This window comes from Vigna radiata, chromosome 1 (genome assembly GCF_000741045.1).
Source record: "Vigna radiata var. radiata cultivar VC1973A chromosome 1, Vradiata_ver6, whole genome shotgun sequence".
Classification (NCBI taxonomy): domain Eukaryota; kingdom Viridiplantae; phylum Streptophyta; class Magnoliopsida; order Fabales; family Fabaceae; genus Vigna; species Vigna radiata.
This window is the reverse complement of record NC_028351.1, coordinates 24708244-24721592: the sequence shown is the minus strand read 5'-3', so window position 1 is coordinate 24721592 and position 13349 is coordinate 24708244. Positions and strand designations below refer to the sequence as shown.

The 13349-nt window shown below is 26.8% G+C and overlaps 1 protein-coding gene across 1 annotated transcript; it reads right to left on the bottom strand.

The window, feature by feature from the left end:
- Positions 1 to 647: 647 nt before the first annotated feature.
- On the bottom strand, positions 648 to 1310 carry LOC106759896 (UPF0496 protein At3g49070-like). The gene has a single exon (XM_022780114.1). It carries the CDS (start codon positions 1308 to 1310, stop codon positions 648 to 650), a length of 663 nt encoding a protein of 220 aa, XP_022635835.1.
- Between the last annotated feature and the right edge of the window lie 12039 nt (positions 1311 to 13349).

Genomic DNA, 13349 nt, shown 5'->3' with positions numbered 1-13349 from the left:
TCACATGTCATGTTTTCATTGGATCCATATATTATTACAACTTTTACATATCTTTATACCCCTTGTAGTCTTGTCATATCACATATGCATTTATTACTTCATTCTTCTATGTCTATTTTTTCCTAAGTGTATTATGACATTAAAATATTTGTCAAACAATTTCCTTTGAAAAATAAAAAGAAGTTTATCCTCTTCAGTTTGACTTTTAAGACGTGAGACTTTCAATAAATCTCTCAAACTAAATTATATACATTTTGTGCATGACACTAGACATTAATAATAATTTGTGATAGTAATTTTATAGTGGGTGAAATAATAAATTAATAAACAATCAACTTTATTAGGATAAACTTTAATTTATGATTCTTTGATATTATTTTAAAAAGTAAACTCTAAACTTAATTCAACTCCGCAAAATCAATTTATAAGATGAAATTTAAATCTATTTATAGATTCTAAATTAGTCTTATCTTTAAGTCTATACAAAACTTTTAAAATTAAGTCTATACAAAACTTTTAAAAGTAGATGTGAAAATATATAGAAACAAATTCTCGTAAAGCAATTTATAGAAACATTAACTAAAATCTTAACCACATTGTACAATATTGATAAGTTTATCACATATACATGTCTAGATTCCAATGCCTTACCCACTCATTTTTTCCATTTCCTTAGTAACCCAATCTCTTGATCGGTTAATCGTCACAAGGCACAAGCACGCATGCTCTTTGAGTTCTTCCACTTTTTTCCCAAATCCAACATTACATTTCCTAAGCTCCTTCACTATTTGCATAGAGATCAATTTATCAATGTTCTTGTTCAAACAGAGCTGCATCATTGCCCTTACATGTTCAATGTCATCGTAAAGCCGATCCACAAATCTACTCATTGTATCAAAGTCTTTGTTTAATATATAAGATCCCTTAGCTGCCATATCAAGCTGCTCACAAACATTACCAAGAAACCTTCTTGAAAACCTCAAGTGTGGAAGCTCCCTCTCAAGACTCTTACATGTAAATTTCAGAACTGTTGGCGTGACTACTGAAGTTAAAGCATGTGTTGTTACAGCAACCATGTCACAAAGCACAGTAACACAACATTTTAACGTCTTCAAATATCTCTTTAGCTTGAAGTTCCTTTCCAGCCTTTTTCTCATTGATTTCAAACGATTCAACACTGATGAGTTTTCGTCAATGATGAGCTTGAAGTCATGATACTCGAGATTTGAAAAAGGGTTAATCAAGATGAATGAGTTGAGCTCAAAAATGATAAGCTTCAACTTTTGTTGTGAGTCATCATCATTGTCCATGATTTGTAGGGCTCTTTGAATGAACTGGTAATTACAGTGAAGTTGATTGATGTTTTTGAGAAGATGGCTGCAAATGAGGGAAGCCTGAGCACTGACGTGAAAGTAATCGAGCATGAGTTTCTTCAGTTCTGGTTTCTGTGAAAGGATTGTTGCATCAATGATGGTGTGTACGGTTTCTTGGTCTGGTTGAAGGAGGGTTTCTGAATATATATTCTGGTTGGAATGAATGCAATGTTGGTGAGCAAGTAATTGAGCTTTGTCAAAGAAATCAACGTAGGATTTTGACCTTAAAGCCCTTAGATACTCCTCATGGAAATTTACACTTTTTGATACATCTTTAGGTTGGTTGACATCTGAAACTAGAAATGTAATTTTATTATCATAGAAATCAAGGAATAGTTATGTTATGTCACACGATTATATAATATAAATAAAAAGTATTGTTAAAAGAGGTTTAGTTAAAGATATAATTCTAAATCATTATATTTAATTGGGTTTATTATAGAAGAATTCAGCTTATCAGAATAAATTTAATTTGATTAAAAGTAGGCTGCTTTGGTTCTTCTTTCTGGGTTATAATAATTATAGTGATTATTATGAATAATGTAATTTTGATGATAAGAACATGACAATACAATACTTTGTTATTCAAATTAATTAATAATACTTTTATATATATATTAGTTTTGAATTTAAATTAGGAGATTTTGTGATATTTATCTTGGCAAATGCATCTCAGGTCGACTATGGCCTAAAAAAAAGCCTCAAAAAAGTTTTCTATTACTAATGATTTTGACCTCTAAGAAAACAGATTTAAAAATAATTTTTTTAATATTAATAGCTTTAGGTCTTAAAAAAGAAAAAAATAAATTTTAAATAAAATTGTAATTAAAATGTTTCATTTTTAATTTTATTTTAAATCTTCTAAACTCTTGAATCATCTATCTCAAAAATTATTTTTCTTGTAAGCAAACAAATTTTTCATTTTTAATTCATAACAATTGTATATAACTACGCTATTAAGATAATTATAATCAATATATTTTCATATTCAAATTGATATTAGAAATATAAATGTATATTTTGATTCTTTGTACTTATTTAAATTAAAAAAATAAGTCATTCACAAGTTTCATAAAAGAAAAGATATGGAATGTTTCTTTGTATTTCTATTATGATTTCAATCATATATCATATTTCTCTAGGAGTATTATTTTCTTTATTTTCTTTAATCAAAGCTTATAAAGACAACAATTGCTATACAAACAGCTCATCGCAGGTGGGAAGCTTTGGCTCTGTTAGAACTAACTTAATAAGTAAGCATAAGTTAAGAATGCATAGAAAAAAGTATTAATAAAGAAATATCAAATAGAAACGAAGACACACCTCAATTAAAGGAGACTTTTTTATTTATTAATTTATCTTTGTTTACGGAAAATTGTACTAAATATTGATATTTCCATTGTCTTAAATCTAAATATATCAATAAATGTGAGTTACGTAATATATAAGTTATTTAGAGCGCCAAATTATATAAAAGTAAGTAATAAATAAATAAAATAGTTTAGAAAATTGTTAAATACAATTCAATTTAACTTTAACAAAAAATAACTATATTTTCATATAAAAATATTGTAAATTTCTTTCATAAATTTATTATATGATTATTTTAATTATATCAAAATAAATAAGGAAAAATATTAGTATAACTATGGCCAATTTATTTTAAAAAAGTGCATATTAACTACTATATAACTATATAGCTTTATGTAAAATTTAAAAAGTGCTCAGAAATATGTTAAAAATGGGAAGTTGTCAAATGTTCTGTTTATTTAAAATAAGTATAATTTTTTTCCATCAGTTTAAATTTTAATAATTTACATATATTAAATATATGAAAATATTCTAACTTAAATAAAAAAAATATCATTAAAATACTAATACCTAAATATCTCAGTTAAACTATAAAGTTAACGAAAAAAATGTAATAAAGTATTAGATAAAAAATAACAAGTTTTTTGCATGTAATCAGTAAGTTAAGTTTAATTTAATAATTGAATATGGATTTAAATTTAAAAAGACATGACTAATATGATGTTTTTAGAAAAACTGAATACTCAATTGAATAATTGGAAATCTTATCGTATGCTCTAAAAAATCTTCTCTTTTAGAATTAATGTTAGTCATTTTTTTTTATTGAATCAATTTTTTAAAGAAAAAACTTTGAATTATAATATAAGCATTTTTATTAGGAACGGTGCTTGAAATTATGCATATATAGAAGTTCTACAAAATTTTAACTCGTTTATTTTGTTTTATAGATAAACAAGAAAGCTAAAAGATACCACATATCTTGTACGACAACAAAATAATTGAATCAAATCTTTCCCTTAGCCTCTCAAGTTCTTCATTTCAAAAACAAAATAATTCAACTGATCCTGGAAAACTGCCTAATTAGGACCATACATCTAAGTTTTTTTTCCCGTGAACAGATAAAATAGTTAATCAATTATCTCTACATAGTTTTTTCTTGTTGTTCTTCATTGCCTTGAATAAAGACAAAAATAGGTTAAGTCACGCAAAAGAATGTTTTGCAGATCATAGGTTGTAAGGACTATGAATTTGTAATGTTTTTGGACATTAGTCAAATGAAAAAGATGAAGTGATAAGAACATACCTTGGGTAGACATATTAAGAGCTCTTAATTTTGGTAGCATGGTTGGTTGATCTTCAATTCTGATTAACAAACTCTCAATCTTGAAATTTTGAAATTAAAGTATAAAATTCTTTCTCTTTATGAGAATGAAGAATGATCCATTATTTGTATTGTGTTGAAGTTGATAAACATGTTTGCAATCTTTGTTTTTAAAGCCTCTGTTCATGGAGATTGTTCAATGATTGCAGTTTAAGCTTTCTTTCTTTAGTCATAATCATTTCAGTTCTCTTTAATATTCTGATTACTTTTCCCAGTTTAGATGCTCAAAATTATCCCTATTCTGATTACTATCTTTTTTCCTATATTTTAATTTTATTTATGTGCTATTGTTAATCTACTTACAAAAGTTTGCAAGCTAACACAACTATGTAATGATGTGAACATATATAGGCCTCTTGATATTTTTTTTTTTTAAATAAATAATTAAACCCTTCCAATATTTGTATATTTTCTTTATTTTAAGTCATTTAATAAATCAGTACATTATTAATTTTACGTTAGTAAAATACCAAAACTGACAATATGCTTGTCCAAATGAAATTATTCTCAAGGTTTTAAGCAAAATTTTATATTCGAATCATATTAAAAAAAAATTCGAAAATGAATTTTACTAGTAAAGTTTTTCTTTATAGTAAAAACAATACTTAAAAGAAAAAAATGCATTAAATTATTAAGCAATTGATAATATTAATAATATATATATATATATATATATATATATATATATATATATATATATGTGTGTGTGTGTGTGTATATGTATGTGTGTATAATATTTCTATTTATTTAGGTTAGTATTTACTTTTAAAATTTATGTAGTTACGGTAGATTAGACAATTTAATTTTAATAATTAGTAAAATTAAAATTAATTTAGTCAAAACACTCATTTTATTTAATTTTAATATGTATATTTATTTAATTTAATATATATTAGTTAGTCTAATCTTTTTTAAAATTAATTAAGTCACTATAAATCTAAATGTTTCTAATATATTTTTATAATTATCTATGTAAGTTAATATCAATTAAGTGCATACTAATCTTATTTATGAATTAAATTGATGTATATTAATTATTTATAATAGAGAAAGTGTCAATCCAAATACTTAGATTTAAACAATAATACGATATAATTTGTGAATCTAATTGTACCAATGTGAATTTAGAATTTCACTTTCCTATTTTTTATTTATAAACACTCTTATATTCAAAGTGGTTCATCACATCTTTTTATTTACATAAGACAAAAAGCCTCTTTTCACCAAGAAAAAGAGTCTTTTTCCTTACCAAGAGTTGTTATTATAATATTCACTTCAACCTTGTTTTCCAATAAGAAAGCTACGCATCTTAATGAATTTAACCACCTTCAACTTCTTTCTACAACATACTACTTTACTATCATAATTATGTTATATTTCACAGGAAATATTGAATTATTTAAAATATATAAAACACTTAATATAACATATAAACTAGTTAATGTCTTATTTTATATTAATTTATAAATTTTCAAATTTAAATATATTATATTTGACTTAATTATAATTAGTTTTTTTTTTCAGATATAGTAACTCATTCAATATTTAACATACTTTCGTTACATTGTGTTAAAATTTCAAAATCAATTTATATAATAATGTTAACTTAGTTATTATTTAGAGTCAACTTATCCAATATTATTTATTAGAATCAATTATGAAAGTTGGTATTATAATAAATTATAGTGTTTATTATTATAGTTTAAATATTGACCTAGTCTAAATATTCAATTTTTTGAAGTGCACTGCACACGTGTCAAAATATGATTAGACGATTTCAAATTAAAAAAATTGAGGCAGAGATATATTTGGAAGAGAAAAATCAAAATTTGTTTTTTTAATTTGAAATCGTCCAACCATATTTTGACACGTGTGCAGTGTCAAAATGATGTCAAAAAATGGTGTTAAAATATCATTTTCCTATAAAATATCTATGTTTTGTTAATTGTCTATTATGGTGCAATTATGACAACTTGGAGAGAACCAATAACATAATCAGATAAGCTACTCAACCAATGATTTTGTTACTTTTGAGATTCAATTTCCCTAATTTGGATATTAAATCATTCAATCATTTCATGATCCAACACTTATTTTCTGGCGTGCAAAATCTTTTGCCACGCAATCCCCCGACAATGAAAGAAACTCCAAACATACTAATAAAATCATAACCACAAACCAATATTGAATGAGTTAGTATGAATCTAATTCTTCCAAAATCTTCACTTTAAATGTTGTGATGAAAAAAGAATTTAATATATTTAATTAATTCGCTAGGTTTATTGATGAAAATTAATGAACAATATTTAACATTGGTGAATACTACACATTATTATCATAATGATCCAAAGAAAATATAGGGCAAGTGTTTGAAAACGCTTTAACTTTCATTGATAAAAGTTTATTAAAGAGTATAAAAGGTGAAATATTTGTTAATAGGAATGTCTTTTTTTATAGTTGGTAGATACTCTCCATTGTGATCTAGATGTGAATCATAATGTGAATTTCGAATAGGTTTCAATTAATAGAACAAAATTGTTAAAAAGAACACATTATAGATAATATTCTTATTACTTCTTATCTTATATTTTGTATATGTAGGGCTCCCTTTTTCTTTCATTATGAATAAATTGTTGTATAAATAAGATATTCTTTTAATACATTTCACGATAAATAAATAACTTATTATAATAAATATCAAAATATTTGTTTTTACTATGATAAGAAACAAACATTATTTTAATATAAAATTTTCAATTTTTTATAATGTTGTTTGAACTTCGTTGATGGTTGAACATCTTTATAATCTTTAGTAATTGTTACATGTGTTTATTAAAAAAAATCATATATTATCCCAAAATATCACATAAAATTAGTATATAAATATTAGTGTTATTCAATGTTATTTTAGACTCGGCTTAATCAATTCTAGTTTTTGTTCTTTAGAAAACATGTTTAAGTTGTGTAAAATTATTTTTAATTTTTTTAATAAATAAATATTTGTGTTAGCGTCGAATTATCATAAGTTAAGTTGATATTAATTGAGTCTACTTAATGTTTGACACTGATAAAATGATTAAATTGATTATAATTGGACACAAATGCAAATTTTTTAAATGAAAATTAAAAAGAAGTGAAAAATATTTATAATTTTTGTTATAAGTAAATATTTGTGTAACAAATGCTAACTACAATACATATTAAAAAAATATTTAATTTTAATAAATATTAAAAATGAATAAGTTTAGTTGCTTATGTAACGGATATTAAGTTATATATTAAAAATTTATATACGTTGTGACAACAAATATGAGCCATAGATTTTTTTAATTCAAAAGTGCAAATCTCATAAGATAACAGAGCTTTTCACTCAATTTTTTTTTCACACTTTGTATATAAATTTTTCTCATACTAATCTTTTTCATTCATATTCATACATATCTCTTTATCCACATTTATCTTCTTCAATTTATGTGACAATTATCCTTTTCACTTACACACATCTTCATTACATTTGTTTTTTCATTTCCTTCATCCACAAGAAATTGTTTTGAAGTTGTTGTCATTAGCATTGACCAAATCATTACTAATTAAATTAATATAAAAATTTATTTTATTAAATGTCGACTAAATCAATACTAAATAAAATAAAATTTAAAACAAAAGTATATTAGATTAGATTAACTTGACCAATGTTAAACTATTTAAAATTTCTATTTAAAAATTAATGATGAATTAATATTGACTAAGTCAATATTATTTAGAGTCAACTCTAAAAACCAATTCTAACAAATTATATTCTACGATTTTAAATGACTGACACATGCAATACATATATGATACTAATAACTATTTAATATCAGATTTTTCTATTTAACGTGACAAACATCATTTTTAGTATGAGTTCAAACTAAATTAATAAAATTTAAATTTTTATATCAAGAATATAGCTTTTCGTTTTTTATTATACTAAAGATGAAATATGTCTGTTATACTAAACAAAATATTTACCCTATATTTTATTTTGCAGAAAAGAAATTAAAAACTAACATTTTAAGGAATTGTAGTATTGATTAATAGATGTTGGAACTAAAAGGATCGAACATGGTCAAATTATAACGTTGACATTGCCAGCATCGAATACATATGAATAACATATGAAGCTTCAACTTTGAAACCTTCCAAGATGTTTTTCTTTTTCTTTTGTTATTGGAAATTGAAACTTTAACGCAAGCGTTATATAAACTGTGTTGTTTACAATCTTTTCTGGATTAAACATCAGATACACTGTTGCTTCTCTTTCCTTAATATTTCTTTTAGGGAATTAAGTTTAAAAAACGGAAAATATACTTTCACACCTTCAAGATGACAAATTTTTTACATCGGACACGTGTCACATTATTATTGGTCGACGTTTAAGAAAATAAAAAAAATAAAAAATGACATGGATTAGTGGATGGGTCTGAAAAAAAGTGGAAGGAAACATTCAGAATTCAAATTTCAATTTCAGAGATTGAGAAAGAAACCCTGGAGAGAGAAACTCTCCCTCCCAACGAGAAAATCCCCATCATGTTTCCACCGCGGTTAAACGGCCACCGGAGAACGACCCAGAGGCTCTGCCGCCGATCATCTTCGCGTTTCTTCCCACAAGTCGCGTATCTTTCCAGTCGTCCCGTTTCCACCATCGACGACCCAGAGGCTTTGCCAGCACCCTTGCCCATAACGGTCAGGCCACCATGGTCGTCGTTCCCTCCGTGCTGTCTCCTTCCACCGGTGTGGCTTGCTAATTTGGTCTTTCTTCTCCAACACAACACGGAGGGAACGACGACCACGGTGGCCTGACCGTTATTGGCAAGGGCGCTGCCAGAGCCTCTGGGTCACTGACGGTGGAAACGGGACGACTGGAAAGATACACGACTTCTGGAAGAGACGTGACTTGTGGCGAACGACGGTGGAAACGTGATGGGAATTTTCTCGTTGGGAGGGAGAGTTTCTCTCTCTAGAGTTTCTTTCTCAATCTCTGAAATTGAAATTTAAATTCTGAATGTTTCCTTCCCTTTTTTTCAGACCCCTTCACTAATCCACGTTATTTTTTTTATTTTTATTTTTATTTTCTTAAACTTCGACCAATAACAACGTTGTCCGGTATAAAAAATTTGTCAAGGTGTTAAAGTATATTTTCCTTAAAAAAGTCTCAAAAAGCCTTGCATGAATGTGTACTTCATGCGTTAAAAATTCTCATACTGACACGTTTTTAACTAATTATTGTAATAACTTTTTTTATATATTATATATTATTTCCTATCATTTAACAAAACTATCATAATAACTAAAAGTTTATAAATAAACATTGAACTCACAAAATGTTGGATATTTTTAAATAAAAATATGAAAACAAATCCATGTACAACCACAAAATATTAACCTCGATTGAAAAACAAAAGTGACAAATCACCAAATCAATAAACCTAGAGAACCATGCATAGAAGCAACCCTTAGATACCCAACCCAGTCACAACATGATTTCTTAAAGACTCCTTGAGACAGCAAAACACAAACACGCACAAAACAAAGTAAACGAATAACTATATGCGTATGCGTGAAGAGTTCGAATTGTGTTATTTGAAAGGTTCTAACATAATGAGTCAGTTCTTGTGCCTAATGTGTTTCATCTACATCTTCGTCTCTTTGGTAGTTTTAACGTATTATTTATGGATTGGGACGCACGACAATAATTCTAATCAAATATATATATATATATGTTTGATATTTTTTTTTTGTAGACGTTATAACCTTAAAAAGAATATATATTACCTTAACATCTCAATGGATTAATTATTTTTATTTGGAATTTGAAGCAATTTTATTTTGAGGGCTTTCAACTTTAACCTGAATCTCTGCAGGCTATTTATTAAAGGTTAGATATACTACATATTTACGGAAAGGAACTAAATAACTTAGGATGACAAAACAGACATGTACTCACTGTCAAAATTTCAGGTTAGGTCTATTTCGTATGATATGTCAAATTGACAGACCAGATACGGGACTAACGATCAACTACTCCATTTCTTTTAAAAGAAAAATTAAAGTGAGAAATAATTTAAAAAGTTAATTTTTGTATGTTATATTACTTAAAAAATACAAATAATAATAATATTGTAGTTTAAATGATTAATACTTACCAATTGCAATGGTTAATTATAATGAAATTAATAAACAAATTTTAAAAATATAAAATTTAAAATCAAAATAAAAGCTAATGTGTCAACCCGTTAACTTGTCAACATGTAACATGACATTAGGATTTTCAATTTGTTTTTTTATGGTAGATCACCACGTCTCATACTGTTTTTGATAGACCTGGATGAGTCAAAATAGGACAAGCTGGTACATTTGGTCACCTAAATTAAGTAAACAAAATAAAGGTATTATATAAATATTTATCGAAAATGACATGTAAAAGAATAAAATGATTTTTTTAAGAGAATAATTTCCTACTCTACTAATTCACTAATCTCAGATCAAGCACGAAATTGAATTAGAATATGTGTTTTACAAGTGCTGTTGCATTAAGTAATTTATTTCTCTACTAATTCATAACTTTAAATGGACCATATATTTATATATATAATATTATTGTAGAATTAAATTTAATTTAAAAGAATTTATAATATACATTAGCCAATCCCACTTTAGTTATTGTGATTGTATTGCATATTATAGTTTATATTATAATTAAACTTTAGTTATAGTTTGTATTATGAGTCATCTTTATTAAGTGATATTTTTTTTTTCTAGATTCAATGGAAAGATTTATTTTATTACAAAACAAATATATTAATTTTCAAATATTGGTCGTACTGGAATGATATTAGAGTTGGCTTAAGCAATTTATTAATGTAAATTTGACATTTTAATTCAGCTTATATGTTTTGGTTTGGAAGAAAACGAAGCATTTAATAATGAAGTGACAATTTTTAAAATTTTGTAAACTTATAAGTTTTAGTCGTGAAAGAACTGATATTATATACCTTTTTTGATTTGGTTATTATAGAACTAAAACCAAAAATAATGTTAATTTTTTTAAAATCTCACCATTTTCTTAATTATTTATTCTGAGAGAGGAGATTTAGCTTTTGTTTTGAAATAACGAAGGCATATACATATATATATGACTTTGTTTATAAGAGAATTTGAAGACAAAATGTGTGTCAAAATTTTCAAAATCCATTATTTATTTAAATATATTATCGAAGAAAGAGTATTTCACGTCAGTTTCTAGAAAACCAAGGTATATATATATATAAATATATATATATATAAATATATATATATATATATATATATATATATATATATATATATATATATATATATAAATATATATGAAAGGAGGTAGTGGAATGAAAAAGAAAAAGGAAAAGAGATGAGAGTAATTGTAAATAGTGGTGAACGGAGTAGAGGAAGATTGAAAACAACATTCTTGAGATATAGAACAATGACGAGTTCGTAAAAATTATTCCTAGATTTACCTTAGGTACATTTTTGACTTTGGTTATTTATAAAACTGAAGTAATAATACTTTTATAGTTTTGATTATATTAAAACTGAAGCCTAATCTATACGAATAAAATAAAAAAAGTATTAATTATTGTGACAATTTTAAAATTTTATTTAACCTTTTGGTCTCGAGTCTCGAAAGACCAAAGTCATAAAGATATATGGTCTCGGTTCTCTTACAAATAAAGTCAAATTTCCTTTCTCATATAAACTATTAAAATATAAACAATGATAACTCTACAATTATATTCAACTTTTTGACCTTAAATATTGAAAAACCGAAACCATAGAGATATATGACCTCAGTTCTCCCATTCCTATTTTTCGTTCTTCATTGTCCACAACCTTTTTGTTTTGCAGTTCACTACCATTGTCTGCTATTATCGCCACCGTTGTCTATTGCTCATTACAATTTATCTTCCCTTTCCTCAGTCTCCTCACTACCACTATTACTGCCACCCACAACTTTTCTCCCCCACCTTTTCTTTCCATTGCGAAACTGAAAGGTTTGTGTAATAATACTTTCCTCAGTCTCCTCTATCTATGGACGATCCTCTTGGTGTATTACACCAGCTTCCTGTCATAATAGCCAACAAGCCAATATTAGTTCCATGATGTTGGGAAACATGTAGGTTTTGTTTTAAAACCAAGAGGGGGGTGAATTGGTGAGTTTTCAAAATCATAGTCTTTTCGCAATCTTTATAAAACTTTACAAACTTTCTTGAATCAGAAGTAATAGAAAATTAAGTGCAGCAGAAAAATAAAGTTGACTACAAGAATTGTAAAGTCCACTGAATGTAAAAGAGTAGGGATAGAGAATTCAAATGTAGGATTTTATACTGGTTCGGCCTCAATGCCTACATCCAGTGTCCTTCAGGTACCAGGAAGCAAATGCACTATAATGGTCAAGGTTTTTACAACAAGGCTTTTATAGAAGACCTCCACGTCAAAAATATAAAGCACCTCTTTAACCCTCTAACCAAAATATAGGCAATAACAACGCAACAAGACTTGCAGCAAGATGTCCCCTCTCCTGCAATCTGCAACCCACTTTAAACAATCCTTAAAATGTACCAGACTCCACGAGTCTAACCCTTGTAGCCACAATAGGTAACACAACAATCACCACGGATGCCAACAAGAATCTTGATCAACCTAAAAGCACCTCAATGTGCAGATCTGATCAAGCAATGCGTGTAGCACAATCCTCCTTCAGAAACTCCTCAAAGAAAGATCACAATCGTCTTCTTGATGAGTTCTTGGAGCTCAATTCTTTCAAAGAACAATCTGAAACTGAATATGAAAATGTTTTAGATTTCCAAAAGTTCTTCGAAACAACTCAAGTCTAATCTATTTATAGATTTCTATAAAACAGACACTCTTGTAGTTGATTATACTACTAATGCAGTCGACTGAATTAAATCAGTTATAACAGTTAAGACGCAAAGTAGTATTTCAGTCAAACCAATTAATTTCACAGTCAAAGCAATTGACTAACATTCATTGCTCAACTAACTTTTAAAAATATAGCTGTTACTGTTCATGAGTGATGGGTGTCGCCGCCCAATCAAATTTAATGAGCATAAAGAATATGCAGTATAGCTAGGGAGTGACCCCTAGGTCGTCTCTCAAGGACCAACTGCGGTTCAGGAATCGAGTCTAACACAGTGGGGGGGGTTTTGAAATGTTGTTTGTGGATGCAGAAAAATTAAAATGAAACT

Bases quoted from the DNA above. Each gene is read 5' to 3' on its own strand.
- LOC106759896 (XM_022780114.1), bottom strand. From the start codon at position 1,310: ATGGACAATGATGATGACTCACAACAAAAGTTGAAGCTTATCATTTTT.